The sequence below is a fragment of the Rutilus rutilus genome, assembly GCF_951802725.1.
Source record: "Rutilus rutilus genome assembly, chromosome: 19".
Classification (NCBI taxonomy): domain Eukaryota; kingdom Metazoa; phylum Chordata; class Actinopteri; order Cypriniformes; family Leuciscidae; genus Rutilus; species Rutilus rutilus.
In genome coordinates this window covers 6,559,132-6,578,950 of record NC_140232.1, presented here as the reverse complement: position 1 = coordinate 6,578,950, position 19,819 = coordinate 6,559,132, and the positions used below count along the sequence as shown (strand labels likewise).

Below are 19,819 nucleotides of genomic sequence, written 5' to 3'. Positions count from 1 at the left end.
AGTGGATGCATTATAAAGGATCCTCATCCCACCGGCGTCTATGAAGGCCTTCCTGCCAAGCTTAATGTTAGTGATGTTTTTGATGCATCCCAGGATGCTCTTGCGGATGACCACATGGCGGTGACGTGTGTCATTGCGGTGCCAATCTTGGTAGATTGCAAGTAGTGTGGGAAGATATCCTCTGTCCACCGCCCGACGGGCATTCATTCCTAAAGAGCACACACACGAGAGATCATTTGTAATGTAGTGGAAGTGTGTGTGTAATGAATGCTTTTATTCAGCAATGATGCATTAAATTGGTCAAAAGTTACAGTAAAGTCATAATGTTAAACATTTTTTATGTTAAATAAATGCTGTACTTTTGAACTTCCTATTCCTTAAAGAAACGTGAACATTTTATATCAGTTTCCCCAAAAATATTAAGAAGCACAACAGCTTTCTGGAGTAATGATGCTGAAAATTCAGCTTTGCTTCGCAGGAATAGATTAATTTAGTAAAACAGAAAACATCTTTTTTAAATTTGTAATATTTTTCACAACATTACTACATGTAAGGGATAATCCACAGCTAGCAGTGCATTCAACTATTTTACCATGGTCATTTAAATTGTCAGCATTGACAATGACAACTTAAAGGTGTCAATATTTGCAGTGCAATATTTGACTGATATTTGAATGAATGAATTATAGCATTTATTTTAATTAATTATCGAGAGAGAGAGAGAGAGAGAGCGAGAGAGAGAGAGAGAGAGAGAGAGAGAGAGAGAGAGAGAGAGAGAGAGAGAGAGATGCGTGTGTGAATTACCTGTATCTGTTCAGCATCTCTCTCTATTGACAACAAAGCTGTGAGTTTAATTACTTAAAAATTAGCAATGTTACTCCCTCGTTGCTGAGAAATATAACATGGTAGTGGATTTTTTTGTTGTTGTAACAGTCGCAGGACAGCGTTGATAAGTTTCTGTGCTCCTGAACGTTTGTGTGTGTGCGCAGTGTGATCACTGATTTTGTGTGTGCGAGTGACGTATGCTTGTGTGAGGCTTCAATGAAAACAATGCATTAATATGATGTGATTAAACTGACATGTGCATTAAACGGTTTTATTGCACACCTTCCAGCCAATCAGAATTGAGTATTCAGACAGACCATGGTATATATATATATATATATATATATATATATATATATATATATAAAAATATAATGTATATATACACATATAAAATAGTATTATATTATATTATATTATATTATATTTTATTATATTATATTGTAATAAATGCATAACTGTGGTACAAAAAGGTTAATAATTTAAGTATAAATCAGGAGATATTGTAATATTTTCATTCTTTACTAATATTCCTATTATTCTCATTACTGTAATACATAACTTCAAAGGTAGTAAAACAAACTACTACAAGTTATAAATATTTCACAATTTAAATTATATAATTTTATAATTTACATTTATATAATGTTATTTTTACAGTAATGAAAATTAGATTTTTTTTTTTATTGTGATAAAAATGTGCAAAACTATTATGGGAATAAAGTCATACTCAAATCATGTAATTTGGGTTTCTTTTTCTTGATGCAAAATATATATTTTTCTCTTCTTATTTGGTGTATAATGTTGATATTGTTCTTTTTTGTGAGAATCATCCAAGGAGGCATCTTACCGGACTTCAGTAATGCTGCTAGTGTGTCCAAGGCCACCCTGAGATAGAAAAAAAATCTAATAAATGAATAAAGAAAAAAATTCTATAAAATCAATGATCAATATCATTCTTGTAACAATTAGACAAAACATCTTGGTAAGTATTGTAACCTCAACTATGTGTTGATATATGACCACTAGGGGTCGCTCTTGGGAGCCCCAAACACCTCTGACGTTTTCAGAAAAGGTTAATGGAATTGGCGACTGAAATTTGCATGTCCAGCCACTCCCCGGACATCCGGGTATAAAAAAGGGCCGGCGTGCTTCACTCATTCAGGTTTGTGAGGAGCCATTCAGAGCTGTGGCAGGAGGAACACTATGTCTTCATTCCCTCCATCAGGGAACGGAGGTTACAATAGTAACCAGGGCGTTCCCTATCTGTCGGTCTCTTTGACGTGTCGAAATACTGACACTAGGGGTCCCTATACTAAAAGCCAAAACTAACGTTACAAGCTTCGGTAGTGCAGATGCCAAGTAACAAGTGCACTCAACCCACTCAAAACCTTCCAACGCCCAGAGGTTATAACCCCTAATCTCCCTTTGCCCCTAGGGGATTTTCCATTGCATTTTGCAGTTGAGCACAACTGGTTGTTAACGTTGGGAAGCGTTCTCTTCGCTTTTTTTCCTTCTCTCCTATCTGAAGGAAAGAAGTCTCTGTGTTGGGCTACACCAACTAGGGGAGAGACTACCAACCACAGTGACTGGCTACAGAGCAGAGCTTTGTCCAGGGGAAGACACAGTGTTCACCATCAGGGAAACCGAACAGTGGAAGGATACATATGGAACCGCTGTTAGGGAGTCAACACATATAGAGCGAAACTCGAGACGCAAAGTTGTTGGGTGTAGCCCAGCACTGCAGATGTCTGCTAACGAGGCACCATTCCCCAGAGCAAAAGAGGCTGCAATGCCCCTAGTGGAGTGAGTCCTCAATCCCAAGGGGCTCGGTAAGCATTAGAGCTTGGTAGGTCAGCAGAATTGCATCCACAAGCCTGTGGGCCATTCTCATTCTAGTCATAACTCGTCACGCTTACTTGATGCAGCAGAATATGAGGAGTTCATGAAGGTTCTGCATCCATTAAGGTTCTGGTGCAAATGATCGATGCCTGGCCATCGTGATAAAGAGAGCCATGAGTACCGTGTGTGTGTGTGTGTGTGTGTGTGACCCAGGGGAAAGATGAAACTTGCTCTTCTGCTGATCATGTGGGAGACTGGTGTTGTCTGGTTAAAGAAAAATGCTCTCCTCGCATCCCTCCATTGGGAGTGAGAATTGTCCACAATCCTTAGGCGAGCAGATCAGCGGCCTGTTGACGGTTGGGCAGTTATTTCTCTGCATCCCTCATCTCCATCAGGTTAAGCCATAGGTGCCACTCCTGGACCATGAGTGTTGACATCGCCCGACCCAGAGCCTGCGGCGTGACCGTCATAGCTCGTAAAGCGTAGTCGGTCACCGATTGCAGTTCCTGCATCATCTCTGTATCGGGACCCCACTTGTGCAGATCTCTCAAAACTTTGGCTTGGTAGACTTGCAGGATCACCATAACATGCAGGGCGGAGGTGGCCTGGCCAGCGTTGTTGTAAGCCCTCGAGAGACAAGGTAAACTTAGGGTGGTGAAGACAGAGGAGCTGGTGTACTCCGTTCTAGCAGAAAAAGGTGCTTCCCACAATTTCACCCAGCTCTTTGTGCACATCCAGGAAGGAAGGAACTGGGGCAGTTCACGCTCAGACTCCAAGAATCAATCGTCCAGCCACGAGCGCTCAGAGTCCACTCCAGCCCAATGCTCGCTGCGGCCCGGAAAAGCACTGCCGCCAACTCAGCATCTGCCTCAGACTGAGTCGTCACACCTGAGGGTGGAGGCTCAGGTGAGTCTTCAGCTTCTAAAGGTGCAAGCCCGCCCGCTAATGCTGCAATTGATAATTCATATTCCTCACCAGCCCCGAATGAGAAATTAAGCTCACCCTGGGGCGAACCGCCAAACTCATCCAGAAACTCATCCGGAGGACATGAGCGTGGAGAGGAATGGGAGTCCCATGGGAATTGCAGAGGATTAGTACCCAGAGGTAGAAGGACCAAGGCGGGGAAAATCTGAGGTGACTCTTGGTCTCTTGAAAAAAAACGAGAGCCGCAAGCGCAGCGTGCCCGTGGCCATATCCTCACAGTGAGGACATGAACCATTCAGGACAGTGATCATTGCCGTCCGAGGGAGACGTAAATCTACTGCTCCCAGAAGGACATGGACAAAAAGGCATGCTTGAATGATGTGCTCAAGGTGAACTCTCTCCACTTATCTGTGTGTGCGAGGAGAGATAGAGACCACTGATTGGCTCCGAAGAACAAAGCTGAATGAGTTAAGCAGGCCAGACCCCTCTTTTATACCAGGGGAGTGGCTGGACATGCAAATTTCATTTTCCAATTCCATTGGCCTTTTCTGAATACATCAGAGGTGTTTGGGGCTCCCAGGAGCAACCCCTAGAGTCGGCATTTCGACAAAACGTCGATGAGACCGACATATAGGGAATGTGCATTATATCTTTCTCAGATCAGGTAAACATGAACACACTCTACATACTTTAGTAGAGTGGTGCTCTTTTTGCTAAAGGGTCCAATAATATCGAACATGATCTCCAAAGCGCCACTCCGTCCCAGCGACACTGCATTTACCACTACAAAAAAGACAGAAAATCTTGAGGTTCACTAATGTCCTACTGTAGTGATGCAAAATGTATCAGTGACCAAATCACATTTTTTCATATCAGCATATTGCAAAGGGATTTATTATTGTAAATTTACTACAGAGATCATCAAATGTAATGCGAGTGAACTTACAGTTGCTTGAGTAGACCCGAAGCACCTGCAGGCATGGCAACAACAGCTTGTAGTTGTGCAGATTATGTTTCACTAGATTCACAGTCACATTCAGAGCCCCGTTCAGACGCGCTTTAACACCAAACTTCTTGTCTGAATAAGGAAGTGATGTCACTGGAAATTGTTCATTTGTCCGCTGCAATTTCTGACATCTTAATCAAATTTCAACAGATTCAAATAGATAAATAATAACTGTAGACTTATAAGATGTTGCTTGGATTGTACCAAAATATTGTGTATTCTGACTTTAGGTTACAGGGTTAGCAAAGCTAAAACAAGTGAAATTTTTGTGTCTTTTGTACCTTTCGGGCCAACTTTGACCAGTAGAGAATGAATGAGAATCATTAGCTCCTCATTGGCAGGAGGGTCTTTGCTGGAGCTCACTAGCAACTGCAGCAGAATCGCTGTTCCTCCCTTAGACACAAACACCCCGGTCCTACGGCCTCCACCTACCACAACAAGTACAGCAGAGTTAGAGTGAAACAAACAGTATGCCAGACCTGACACAGTCATTCTGTCCTTCAGAAACACAATGTTTTGATTGAAGTCTCCTGATTACAGCTTTTCTTAGCTGATTCTAGTGTAGTGTACAATGGGACTTTTATGGAAAGCTAAAGGTGATGATACACAGGGCAACTTTTTGAGCAATGTTGCTGGGCAACCAGTTGAGACACAGGGCCCACGACCGATCTAAAGTATCCAGATAGAAATTTGTTGCACATACTCAATGGGAAAGTGCCCAAGCAATCTCGCCCCATGTATCACCTTTAGAGTGCCACTTAAAGTGCCACTATTATACTATTTTACAGTTTTTCTCAGTCAAGTTTCTTGAATCATCCTTTAGATTCGCAAACCAGTAAGTGCTTTTTCTCAAAACACTTCATACCAGCAGCACAACACAATGGATTACCTGTAAAAAACTTGAAACTTGCTCAAAATCCTTAGTTCATCTCTCAAAAGTATTTATGTCAGTGAACATATCAGTGCCATCAAAATGAGAAGTCTCTGTGTCATTGTTCACAAACAAGATAGTCAAAATGCTTAGTCATGTTGTCAATATAACAGTGTCCTTTGTCTGTATTTTCAGATATGAAATATGGCTAAGATTTTGATGACAATGAAAATGCACAAGCGCTTGCTTCCCATTTTGAATATCAATCATGCTTTATAATTTTCTTCATTCCATTCACTTTCGCTTTTATTCATGTGCACTGACTCGCTAGCTAAACTGAACAACCAATCAAAGCGATCTCTCTCACCCACAGCCTGATGCTGATTCAATCGGGTGGAACACACTGCAAAAACTAGCCTGACAGACGCTCACAGACGGTCGACTGTCAGCTTGGTGGGTCACGACACTTAGATTAAATAATTTAAGTACTTCAACTTAATTAATTTCAGTTGGGTCACGACGCTTAGATTAAATAATTTAAGTACTTCAACTTAATTAATTTCAGTTGGTTGCCTAGGTAATATTTCGGACTTTTTTAAGTTTTAAGATTTACATTATATTTTATTTTACATATTTTAATAGTTTTAGGTAACAATAACAACACTGAAACTCACCCACAGTCAACAGTTCGTTCAAAATACCGAGGATGTTCAGATTGGTCTGCAAATCCCGTGTATTCTGAAAGAATCAAGTAGATTAGCAGCTGAAAAGCACTTGAGCTAAGATAAAACAGACGTGATTTCATGGCAGCGTAAAGTTGTCAGTTCTGAGTGATGGTACCTCGAGAGATGATAGAATGACCTCCATCCCACCAGAGCCTTTAGACCCCACCTCCTTACGGGTCTTCTCTAAAACATGACAAAAACATTCTGTTAACATACAATTCATGATTCAACAGTTGTTCTAAAAAATTTAATAAAATAAAATAAAAAATAGAATAAAAAGGAAGCTTGTTTCCACCACTGAATAAAACAATTTAAATAAAAAAGGTAATTGTGACTTTTATTACTTTTTTTTTATGACGCATTTACATCTAGCAATTTTTACTTTTTCCTCAGAATTCCAAGATATAAAGTCGTAGTTTATATTAAAGTTTATATCTCGCAATTCTGAGAAACTATTTCTAAAGTCTGAATTGTGATAAAAAGTCGCAACTAGGCCTATATATATATATATATATATATATATATATATATATATATATATATATATATATATATATATATATATATATTTTTTTTTTTTTTTCATGACGGAAACAAGCTTCAAAATAAAATAAAATAAAATAAAATAAAATAAAATGCAATGCAATGCAATTCTATGGGGGATAATCGTTAGTGATTATTAGATCCTTTTATCCATTTTTTGCTTATAACTGACTTTTTAAGTGATGTATTGATTTCTCATATTATCACACAACTGGGCTCCTAAACATTAACATAAAGTAACACACAGCCCATATGTACATTGTTACAGGTCCAGGGCAGTCGGGGGGACACTGTAAAAAAAAAAAACGTAAAAAAACGGTAATTTTCTGGCAGCAGGGGTGCCAGAAAATTTCTGTTAAAAAACGGAAAAATACTGTAAAAAAAATGGTAATTTCTTCCCGTTGTTTTTACGGAAAAAAACTGTATATTTAACATTGGATTTCGGTAATATGAATATGAAATAATGTTAATTTACCATCCTATTGAAGTATTAATATCTGTTTTGTACACTGATAACCACCAATCACAGCAGTGATGAGAGTCACATGATCAATAAAAGCTCAACATAAGCAGTTCTTCCACAAGAGAGTTAATACTAATATATATAGAAGCTGCACAGTGTCATTCACACAAACATTAAACACCATCATGGTAACACATGAAATTTTAAAAATGCAATAAACATTAATTTAACAACATTAAATGAAACATAAACCCCTAATGTACATAACTGATTAGAAAAAACGAAGAAAACTATGAAGAAACAAACATAGTTATTTCAACAAAAATACATCAAATGTGAAGTGTCACAGGGAATTGTGGGAATGTCAATTTACGTTTTTTCACTGTAAATGATACAATGAGTTGTTTTTTCACTTTCAAAAACTGTAAATGTAACGGTATGTTACAGTAAAATTACATTAAATGTACCGTTAGATCTATCACAGTTATTTACCGTATATAGTACGGAAACTTTCTGTCAACCAATTAACAGTCTTTTACCGTTAAAATTACGATCATTTTTTACAGTGGACTGCAAGTAGTGAAAAACTTAACTTAACTATAAATATGAGTGAGCGAGTGAGTGAGTGAGTGAGTGCCAGTCAAGCAGTCCTCTCTGTTGTCTTTTTGAGTCATAAAGTCACAGTATTCATAAACATGTTGAAATAAATATTAATACATATAAATACTTAATCAAAACCATAATAAATAAGTAAATAAATTAATAAAGAAAACCTACCAATATGCACAAATGCTCCAATTCTTTTACACAACTAGCTGAACTCAGGTAAGTCTCTCAGGTAAACAAATCAGTTAAGTATCTCAAGTAAGTAACTCAGGTAATTCACGTAAGTGACTGTTCATCTTCATAACACACACACGAAGATCGTTTTAATGAAATCTGAGAGATTTCTATCCCTCCATTGACAGCTTACGCAACTACCACTTTAAAGTCCCAGAAAAGTAGTAAGCTCAGAACAGGTTTACTCGCGGGCCGATCTTTATCACGCGACTCTGTTGCTGCACAGCTCTAGGAGATCCAGAGAGAAAGCGTTCAAATTTGCCACAGAACTAATAACGTCACTGGAAGATCTAGTGGGAAGCATTCAAATTTGGGGCAGAATTCGGTTATGAACCACAGATCATCAAACAGCGCTGACCTGGAAACCAGGAGAAACATTGTGCCATGAACAAACAAGTTATAGAAGGCTTTTTAACCCACAAATCACCAACATTCACCATGAATTGAATAACAATGCTAACTGTAACCATGGTTGTGTGGCAGAAGTAGTCAAATATTGTTGTGTTTTTAGATTATTCATCTCAGGGTTCGTACAACATTTTAAGAGTGAAGTTCTTCAGTGCTTCACACTTTTTCCAGCACCTCAAAACTCGAAATATTATCCAGTTTAAATGTTATTTTCAATGTGACGATTTCGAAAACTTGAAGTTTAAAGATGAACACTTCGTGGCAAAAACAAACGCTTTCATTTAAAAAAAAGGCATGAAATCACCACTATAACCAGTAGATGGTGGCAGAGGAGCACTTATTGGCTTAATAGCCGTTTCTACTCCCTAATATATGGAAAGGCTGCTCACTGCAGAGCAAATGGGTGGATCTTACGTCTTAGCTCACCTTCGCTAGTCCATCGAGGAGGAGCGAATGTAATTTGGGCCTGATGGGTGGAGCTAGAATATAAAACCACACCCTAACCCTTCCCACAACTCTATCCCTCCACCCCATTAGACATCCAGAGAGGTGGAGCTGGACGTCATTTGACTCTGCAGTGAGCACCACTTGAATATATGGGAAAAAGTAGGAAGTCATAAAGTCTCATGACTATGCTTTCACTTTCCCTTAATCCCTTCTATTTTAGATGATGCTATTCTGAGCAATGTCTGAAACTTTGCATTTTGAGCAGTTCCTGTGTTTATTTGCCTCTTCACGATGAATCGCTTGCTGTATTCCTCGCTTTGGATAAAAATGCAAAATGAATATATGTAAATGTAAATGTCATGAAACACTAAAACTGTTCTTCAAATTGTGACTGAATTATAAAGATTACACAGATTCTTTTATAATCACTGATGCTTTTGGTCAGTTCAGTATGATCCAATAGAAGAGCAATGGCACATTTAATAAGAGTAGAATATTTAACTTTTCCCTGTAAAAATGAGTTTTTTGTATGTTACTGTTGTTAAAAAAAGTTCATTTATCTCCATATCAATTCAAGCTCAGTGCTTTACTTTTAAATCTCCAATAAACAAACATGTAATATTATTAGTAACTGCACTTATCAATGCAAACCAATAGTAATTTTATGATTAAATGACCTTTATGATACATTTTCCCCCAGCACTACCAAATCAGGTGCTGGAGCCCTGAAAGACATCATTAAAGTAGTCAATGTGACTCCAGTGGTTTAACCTCAAGTTTAAGAAGTGACGCGACTGCTTTGTTTGTGCAAGAGAACATAATTTACCAATTTTAATCTCCAATCACATGGATTACTCTAATGATGTCTTTACTTCCTTTCTGGGGCTTGAAAGTGGTAGTTGCGTAGCCTGTCAATGGAGGGACAGAGATCTCTCAGATTTCATCAAAAAGATCTTTATTTGTGTTCCACAGATGAACGAAAGTCTTCGGGATTGGAACGACATGAGCACAAGAAATTAATGACAGAATTTTCATTTTTGGGTGAACTATCCCTTTAAAATTATGCATCAAAAATTAAAACAAATTGGTTGGACATTAACCCCTGGTTTCACAGACAGGGCTTAAGACTAGTCCTAGACTAAAATGTAAGTCTGAGCTGTTTCCACTGAAATAAACTTGCACTGACTGATCTTAAAAATATATCAGTGCCTTTTTAGTTTTAAGATGCACATCGGTAATGTTTTTTTCTAAGCATGTTTATAAAAATTACTTAAATGTCCTAATTGATCTATGGTCTAATCCTGGCTTAGTCTAAGCCCTGTCTGTGAAACCGGGCCTTTAGCATGTAAAAAACAATTTGATATACAATTTTGTGAATTTAACTAACCTTAAGAGTAAATGAGAGAGAAAGAGACGAGAGTTACTCAAGCGGTCCTCCGTGTTGTTTGAGGATGTGCTGCAGTTGTCATGGTAACTCTACGTTCTCTCAACTGCCAGCCAGAATTTTGAAAATGCAGCTTAACTATTCAATACTTTTACATTTTACTCAATGTAAACTCATTATAAGTAAAGTCCCATTTCACTCAGAGACCATCTTTGAAATGCCTCTCGGGCATACAAGTGCAGCTCCAATCTCTTTGAATGGGGAAACATCAAATTCTCCAAAACTGTTCGCCAAGCTTACGATTAAACTTCATAGTTGAAATTACCAATGAAACCTGACAACAATGGTCTAATAAATTTAGTTTCTACACGCTCCAATCATGACAGTCTTTGTTATAAGTAATAAATAAAAAAACACTCGATGTAGGCTGGTCACAACATGTCTGAGTTTTTAACTGAATTATTAACTAAACAAGTTCCCTGCTCAAGGAGACTAGTCTATTGGTTTGAACCAGTTGCAAAAACATTGCCTTTATGTTAAGCCTGTGTCTTATGTAAGAGTATGACCAACTAGCGGTTAGTCAAGGGACAATCAGTCTTCCTTTTTAGTATCACATTAGACCAATCTACGTTTTTATGTAACTAACTTAAAACAGTTATGAGTTAACAGTTTTTAAGAACTTGTAAGACTAGTCGTTTATGCAACCGGACCCTGGTGTACTAGACAACTAAACTATCACCATCCACTAGGAGTTGCATTTTAAGATTTTAAGATTAAGGGCCCTATTTTAACGATCTAAGTGTATGGTCTAAAGCGCACGGCGCAAGCGCACTTAGGGCGTGTCTGAATCCACTTTTGCTAGTTTAACGACGGGAAAAATGGTCGGCGCACCCGGCGCATGGTCTAAAAGGGTTGTCCTTATTCTCATAATGAGTAATGGGTGTGTTTTGGGTGTAACGTGCAAAAATCCAATCAGAGTCTCATCTCCCATTTCCTTTAAACGACAGATGCGCTCGTGCCATGGCGGATTCGCTATTTACATGACGGAATTTGTAAGCGGAAAGACTGAACGCTTCTCCAGAGAGGAAATGGATCTGCTCCATTGATCTATATAGAATGACTGGATAGCTCATGACGTCATAAACAGTGAAGCCACCGCGCCGCCATATTGGTATTCCCTAGTGAGCTCACCGTTCTATTGAATCAATAGAATTTTTTTTTATTTGACTGAGAAAACATTGGCTAAAACACAGTTTTTAAATCTAAAGTCTTCCTGTACATTATTACAACGCAAACATCCTAAGCATTTAAATGGGTATTTGTTTAAAGTCTGACATTTTTCCTGCTTATTAAAAAACAGCAATTTCTTTGCAAAAGGAATAAAAAGCTGTACGAGAACACTAGTCGGCCTTCACTGAAGAGCTATCTTCACAGGTAAGAAAAACAGTTTGATACTATTAAATAGTGAATGCTAAAGACCTATATTTTTGTGAATTGGTGAATATTCAGGTGAATTGTTTCGTGGCCGCGAATTAATAATACCTCAGCACGTTTTACTAATTTGTTCCCTCGTTTTCCTATATTGTGTATATAGGATTTCGTTAAATCAAAATGAGGGAGGGAATTCGTTCAACGTGTCCACGATTTATTAAAACGAGGGAACAAATAAGTCGTCGTAACAACGAATCAGATCAGTGGACAGGGCGCATATAAGATCGTGCAGAGAGAGAGAGATGTTACAAAAAAAGCCGTGCACACCGCCAAGCGAACTCAGTATAAAGCTTTATACGCGTCCTTTATACTCGACGCGTCCACATGAGCGCGAAGGTGCGCGTGGTAAAAATACGTCATTGCGGTGTGGGCGGTCGTGCGCGTTGGGTGCGCAAGACCCATTTCGCTTGGCGGTGTGCACGGCTTTTTTTGTAACAGCGCGCGCGGCTCCGCATCCGAAGATGAATGACTTCAAGCCGAATCTGGCCGAGCTCGAACTTCTCACCACACTGGCACCCAGTTTGCACGTCTAAATTAGTTGCTTACATTTTAAAAATTTGCATATAATAGCATAAAAAGTATTTTTAAAGGGTAACTAAACCCTAAACCAACTTGTTTTAGTTAATGATCTGTTAGAATGGGGCCTTAGTATTAGTGCTGTTCATAGATTCGAGTAACTTTTTTGACATTTGGGTATAAAGTGTTTTAATTCTACAATATATGGTGTAAAAACGTCTGAGTGCTGCCCTCTTCAGGTTGAACGGTGGCTACTGCAGTTGAATTTTCCTATTGGATGTTGCGGTACTGCGTGACGTAAGCGGTACTGTGTGACGTAAGCAGGTTCCAGCTCACCACGCCCTTGGATGAGCTAGCGTAGATTTATCTGTATTTAGTACAGTGGTCAGGAGGGTACGTAGGTGTAGTGTTGCTGGTTGCAACAGCACTGCTGGACTGTATAGCTTTCCAGCAGACTTGGAAATTAGGCACCAGTGGTTGCATGCACTTGGCCTGGAAGACCGTGAGTGTGAAACCTGCATTTTACGGGGAATTGCTTTTGAAACGCAATAGAGGTGGAAATGGGCTTCTCCACACAGCTCGCGCTGAAAAGCGACGCAGTGCCAAACGCTGCTCCTCCTGCATGGACCACCGCAGCGGCGTCTTGATGTGATTGATCATATATATTTTAATCACAATTTATGGTTAGGCTAAAGTTAATCCTCTGGGGTCGACAAACGCGCCGGCGCATTTTGCTGGATTTTTTCACATAGCGGCAAAATATGAAAATGCCTACAGAGAGCACGTGCTATTGACATCAACTCGATAAAACTCATCAGATGCATGTGCTTTACGTCGTCTTGCGACCCTGTGAGTCACTCTCCATTTAGAGAGTCTGACAGCAGGTCTCAGGTGCACGTCCTCCCGCTCACGGTTCGTCCCCTCTATCTCCGCTGGGGCCTGCCCACTTTTCTAGCATTTTTCAAATATTGCCAGTGGGTGGAGTCAGGCTCTGACCAGGGGTTTAGTTACCCTTTAATGAACATAAAGGTCCATGTTTAATAAAAATGTTCATGAAACTTAATGAAATGTTTAGTGAAATTAGAAAATATGTAAGAGATCGTTAATGTTGTTATATTGTATACACATTCTCATATACATTTATTTTGTTTTGTTGTCACGAGTAATAATCTCAGGGTTTACTGGGTTTTACACAATTCTTTTTGTAGTGTGGAATTGGTGGTGGTGTACTAAAATAAACATTGTCACGTGTGTATAGCTTTCTTCTTCTCACCGCTGATTCCTGATGGTTTAGAGGACAATTACTCGAGTCGCCACCTATCGTTTCAAAGAATAGTACAACGGCGAGCGCGTTAAGTATAAACACCTCGTCCGTTTGGGGAGGTGCGTGTGCAGTCTGCGGAGCCAGGCGAAAGTATAAACAAGGCTTAAACATAGCTTAAAAGTGCCATTGGAGCCCTCTGCTGGTAGGGAATCGTAAGATGGCCGCTCGAACACTTCCGGTGGCTTCACTGCCTGCTGGCAGTTAAGAACGTCATGAGCTATCCAGTCATTATATATATCAGTGATCTGCTCATGCGAAAGGTTAAAGCGAGCGAGCAGACCATCTACTGGGACAAGCCGGATTCCACCATATCTTTATATACACAATAATCATCTTTTACATTGTAATCCTTTTATGTTTAATATTTGGCATGTTTGTGCGCTTCTGTCTCGAAATAGCAACGCGCCAACAATGCACCTGAACACGCATCGGCTGAATCCGAAATCGCCCCCTAAACCCTCTATCACTATTCACAACGTTAGTCCACTAATACTGTTCACTTAAAGGAGTGAATAAAAAAAATTAAAAAGAGCGAGCGAATTCGGACAGCTGTTGTGCGTATATCGGCTGTACACCTGTTATTGCGGTGCAATGTGGGATTGAATAAGTGCACTCAATAACATCCACTATGGTTTCGGATACCACTACAAATGGCTCTGCCCTCAAATAATGCCCTATTTGAGGGTATGGGGGCGATTTCGGAGTCAGCCCCCGTTTTCAGACCAGCAGCCCATGGGCACACAGATGGGCGCAAATGCATTTGCCATTTAAAAAACGTGGCGCAGGACGCGAAAATGATAACTGCGTCAGGGTGAAACTAGCAAAAAACACTTGCCTGGCGCCGGATGTATGATAGGGCCCTAAGACTTGTACGTTTTCCAGTTCTCAGTTAATGCATAACTAAATTTATTAACTAAATGCATGTGTGAGCTGTTTTAAAGCAACATGCACTGAAATATCTTAAAATATATGTCAGTGCCATTGTTTTGTCTTAAGATGCAAACCAGTAATGTTTTAATAACCAGCAATGCCTAATCCTGGCTTAATCTAAGCCCCATTGAAATATTATTAATAATATAATTTATCGTAACATTTAGATCATTTAGAACATTCATCATATTTTACACATTTAAAATCCAATAGCATCACTGAAGAAATGTCTTCTTCGCAGAGACCTGGGAACTTAAGCGTTAAAGGGCCTATTATGACACAGGCCTTGAAAAGCTGAGATGGTTTGGTATGGCATTCGGCCAAAAGAGAGGCGGATCTGCCTCAGTAAAAGCTGAATCATAGGTTTGCATTATTTTTCTTTGAATAGTAGCCTAATTCAGATTACATGGAGTTTCGACATACTCAATTTGATTTTATGCTTATAGTTGTCCTTAGTCATGGAATTAATGTGGCATTTATGTATGCATGTATGTATTTATTTATTATACACTACCATTCAAAGGTTTGGGGTCAGTATGACTTTAACTAAATTAATACTTTTATTAAAGGAACAGGACGACTTTTTGGAGCTTTAGCTTATTCACCGTATCACCCAGAGTTAGATACTGTAAATCCATACATACCCTTTTCATCTGATGCACCCACCACTAGCCTAGCTTAGCACAAAGACTGGAGGTAAACTGCTCTAGCTAGCATACAGCTCCCAATAAGTGACAAAATAACGCCAACATTTTCCTATTTACATGTTGTGATTTGTATAGTCACAGCGTGTACACATAACAAGGTCACATGAGACACAGCCATCTTCTAACCGTATACATACTGGGAACTATATTCTCAGAAGGCGAAGCACTGCTACTTGGGCGGAGTGATTTGCTTGCAGCACCTGAGAAGCCCCGTGGTGAGGAGCAGAGAGTTCGCTCAGAGTTGGAGTAAATCACTCCGCAGAAGTAGCAGTATGCTAGCTGGAGCTGTTTACCTCCAGTCTTTGTGCTAAGCTAGGCTAGCGGTGGGTGCGTCAGACAGAGTTACAGCACGCACGGAGATGAAAAGGGTATGTATGAACTTATCTAACTCTGTGGGATACGGTGAATAAGCTAAAGTCCCAAAAAAGTCGGCGTGTTCCTTTAAGAAAGGATTAATTAAATTGGTTTAAAAAAAAAAGTGACAGTAAAGACATTTATCTTTTGGACTTTTTAGTCATTAAATTATCCTGAAACCAATATCACACTTTTCACAAAAATATTAAGCAGCACAACTGTTTTCAACATTTATATTACTATTAAATGTTTCTTGAGCAGCAAATCAGCATATTAGAATTATTTCTGAAGGATCATGTGACACTGAAGACTGGAGTAATGATGCTGAAAATCAAGCTTTAAATAAATTACATTTTGCAATATATTCAAATAGAAATCAGTATTTTAATACTTCACAATATTACTTATTTTTATCAAATAATTACAATCTTTGGTCTAAACTTTTGAACAGTAGTGTATAAATGTGATATTTATGGGAGCTTAAAAAGAATGAAACAATTTAAAAGATAATTGAGACTTTATATCTCACAATTCTGACTTCTTTTCTTGCAATTCTGACTTTTATATCATGCAAGATATAATTTATATCATGCAATTCTAAGAAAAAGTTTTAAATAAAAGAATTGCGAGACACATTTAGAATTGTGAGATAAAAAGTCGCAATTACCTTTTATTTTTTATTTAGTGGTGGAAACAAGCTTCCATGGACATTGAATATTGACTTAATAAAAAATGTTAAATAAAAGAACACAAAAGTATTTAATAATAATTTCCCCTCCCTCCCCACAATTTTCATCTTTTATTTATGACCTTAAGAATGGCGCTAAACCTTTGGCAAAATAATGACACTTGTTGGTCGGTTCTATTATTAGAGCACAAAGTACAAAAGAAGCATCTATCAACTCAACACAGTCACAGTCTAAAGACTGCAGAGTAACGTTAAAAACAACTTGAGAAATGAAAAAGCGAAGCAGTCAAGCAGGCAGTAAAAGCACTTCTAAATTCAACACCTCGGGAAGAACAAGCAGTTTGGCCAGCGTTAAATATATCAGCGTGCTTGAGTTATGCATGCCTCTTAAATGACACGCGCACGAGACACGGCCGCTCCATCTACTATTAACGGCAAATGAACTTGTTACATATCCCAGCCTAGATGTAGATGTACACACGCACATAAATAAAAAGTGCCGCGCAAATCAGAAACTGATGACATGGCAGAAGGCTGGAGAGTACACACGTCAGGCTGAGTTGGTTTCAATCACTCTGAACTCTCCAATGGTGTAACCGAAGAGACATGAGCAAAGATCAGACGAACACATGAATGCGTTTCAAAACGGATCTAAGTGCAGAGTAACAAGATCACTCCCCCACCAAAATAAATCAATGGTAAGAACATGCTAAGAAATTTCAAACTGAAAAATTCTTTTTTGAACTTTAATTCATATAGCTGCCACAAGTTCATTAATTAATTACATTTTGACATTTATTCAACCTATACACTTCTGCTTTAGAAAAATTACTATTAACTACTCCTAAAATAATAATAATAATAATAATAATAATAAAAATAGTAAATATAATCAACTTTTACTATGACATTCAATAAGACAATGTATTCAATAATTTCATTTATTTTAAGGGTTATATCTTTGTTTAGTAGAATGCAATTTGTTTGCAGTTAATCTGCCTTAGTGAATTTTACTATACTGATAATTCACCATTAACTGTTTGATTACCAACATTCTTCAAATTAGCTTCTTTTGTGTTCAACAGAGGGAAGAAACTCATTCAACTTGAGGGTGAGTAAATGATGACAGAATTTTCATTTTTCGGTGAACTATCCTATTAAGTGTGAAACTTGATCATCACATATCATAAGTATTGTTTGGAAAGTTTAAAGAAGATCTGATCTTACCAGGGCTGCACGAGGGCCGACACAAACCACTCGTCTTCCTTCTGACATGGCTTCTATAGTCCATCTTTATTCCTAACACATATCCAACCCACCACTCTCATAACCTGAATACACTCCAGCACTTCATCCATAACACTGATACTTGGGGAAATTCTACACCGGGGTAATCATATTTCACATAGACACAGACCCCTCCCACAGCTCACAGCTGTCAGTCAAAACACACACGCCTGCAAAGCCCATAACAGATCAATGACGGTCACGAGCATGTCAGGATATGGCCGAGAATGTGAAGGGGAACTTAAAGAGAGAGAGAGAGAGAGAGGGGGTGAGGGCACAAGGGGCGACCATTCTGAGACGTGGGAACATTTCCATATTTTCTCTCAGTTGCTAATGGCATGGTGTGGGGGTCACTGTGCAGGCAGTAGAGATATTACGCATATGTGGTGTACGGTTACGGTCAGCGGGGGTCAGGGGGAAGAGCGAACGGGTGCTGGATATCCCCGAGCTGTCACATTTCACAGCTGATCTCTTTAGCACCTCAGCAAGCTCAGGCTGTTTGATGCTTCAAAAAGAGATCGTAAAACAAATCCATATGATTTAGTCCAAATTTTATGAAGAGACACGATCGCTTTATATGATGAGCAGATTAAACGTAGGCTTTTATTCGCATATAAACATTGATCAGCGAACATAAACAGAAGCTCAATACGTGCTTAACGCTTGAGAACAAACCTCATTGGTTCTTGCAGACGCTCAAGCGTGCTGCGTAACAAGAATGAACCTCATTGGTTCTTGCAGAAGCTCAAGCGTGCTGCGTAACACGAGAATGAACCTCATTGGTTCTTGCAGAAGCTCAAACGTGCTGTGTAACACGAGAATGAACCTCATTGGTTCTTGCTGAAGCTCAAACGTGCTGCGTAACACGAGAATGAACCTCATTGGTTCTTGCAGAAGCTCAAGCGTGCTGCGTAACACGAGAATGAACCTCATTGGTTCTTGCAGAAGCTCAAGCGTGCTGCGTAACACGAGAATGAACCTCATTGGTTCTTGCAGAAGCTCAAACGTGCTGTGTAACACGAGAATGAACCTCATTGGTTCTTGCAGAAGCTCAAACGTGCTGCGTAACACGAGAATGAACCTCATTGGTTCTTGCAGAAGCTCAAACGTGCTGTGTAACACGAGAATGAACCTCATTGGTTCTTGCAGAAGCTCAAACGTGCTGTGTAACACGAGAATGAACCTCATTGGTTCTATAAAATGCTACCAAAAAGTGAGTGTTTCCTATTACACTCCTACTACCAACTTTTGAGGAGGACAGGACATTCAAGACAACCCTGACAAATCTATTCAAATCTACTGTTAAAAAACAATGTCTGAATAGCTATTTGGCTTTAGGTTAACATTAGTATTTACTACTAATAGTATTTATCTTTAAGTTTGCAGACCTTTTACATTCACGTTCACGAACATCTATGTAACACACTGAATGAAAGGTAATATCTGGAAAAGCATAATAGGAGCACTTTAAGTCAAACATTTTTATTTGCTGAATTTTCCACAAAAAGACCAGGAATTATTGTGCATGTTTGAAGCTGCTGATCCCACTCGTTGTGTTAAAGGGATACTCCGATTTTCTAAGCCTATATGACTAGGAACTATACTCTCATTCCGGCGTAATAATCAAGGAACTGTGCGGCCGTACCATGAGTGCAGCAGGCGTAATGATATGACGCAGCGCCTGAAAATAGGTCTAATAGGTTAGACAAACTTAGTCCCGGTCACGTTGGAAGAAGTTACCGAGCTGGGGACTATTTTCAGGCGCTGCGTCATATCATTACGCCTGCTGCACTCATGGTACAGCCGCACAGTTCCTTGATTATTACGCTGGAATGAGAGTAGTTCCTAGCCATATAGGCTTAGAAAATCGCAACTTTTCATTTTCCGTCGATCTTGGTACACCAGGCCCGGATTAACACCGTGTAGTGCCCCTGGGTGACAACATTTGAAAAATGTTAATGAGAAATTTGGTAATCATTGTTAAACCACGTCATGTCATTGTCAGCATGGTACTTATGAAGTAGATTAGTAGGTCAGAGATGTCTAATGCTTTTTGAAAACTTAAGGCTTTCTTATTCATAAAACGAGTTGGACATCATCACATTTTTGTATACATTTTTATTTATTTACATTAGTAAGCTACAGGACATCGTCTTTCAAAACATGACCTGCGCGAAAGAGAAAAAAAAAAAATAATGCGTCATTATTCCCAGCACTTCTGAAAATGCACTTCCGAATGCGTCT

The 19,819-nt window shown here is 39.0% G+C and overlaps 1 protein-coding gene across 3 annotated transcripts in view; it reads right to left on the bottom strand.

Moving 5' to 3' along the window:
* Nucleotides 1–19,819, bottom strand: part of agtpbp1 (ATP/GTP binding carboxypeptidase 1) — a 46,981-nt gene that overhangs the window by 24,842 nt on the left and 2,320 nt on the right. For 2 of the 3 annotated variants that reach the window (XM_084388975.1, XM_084388976.1), the window contains exons 4-10: nt 6,309–6,376; nt 6,143–6,206; nt 4,879–5,025; nt 4,538–4,690; nt 4,281–4,374; nt 1,676–1,713; nt 1–209 (exon numbers count right to left, since the gene is read on the bottom strand). In XM_084388975.1, the coding sequence (XP_084245101.1) occupies nt 1–209; nt 1,676–1,713; nt 4,281–4,374; nt 4,538–4,690; nt 4,879–5,025; nt 6,143–6,206; nt 6,309–6,376 (773 nt within the window). The remainder of the gene's footprint in view (nt 210–1,675; nt 1,714–4,280; nt 4,375–4,537; nt 4,691–4,878; nt 5,026–6,142; nt 6,207–6,308; nt 6,377–19,819) is intronic. The other variant, XM_084388977.1, reaches the window with a different exon arrangement.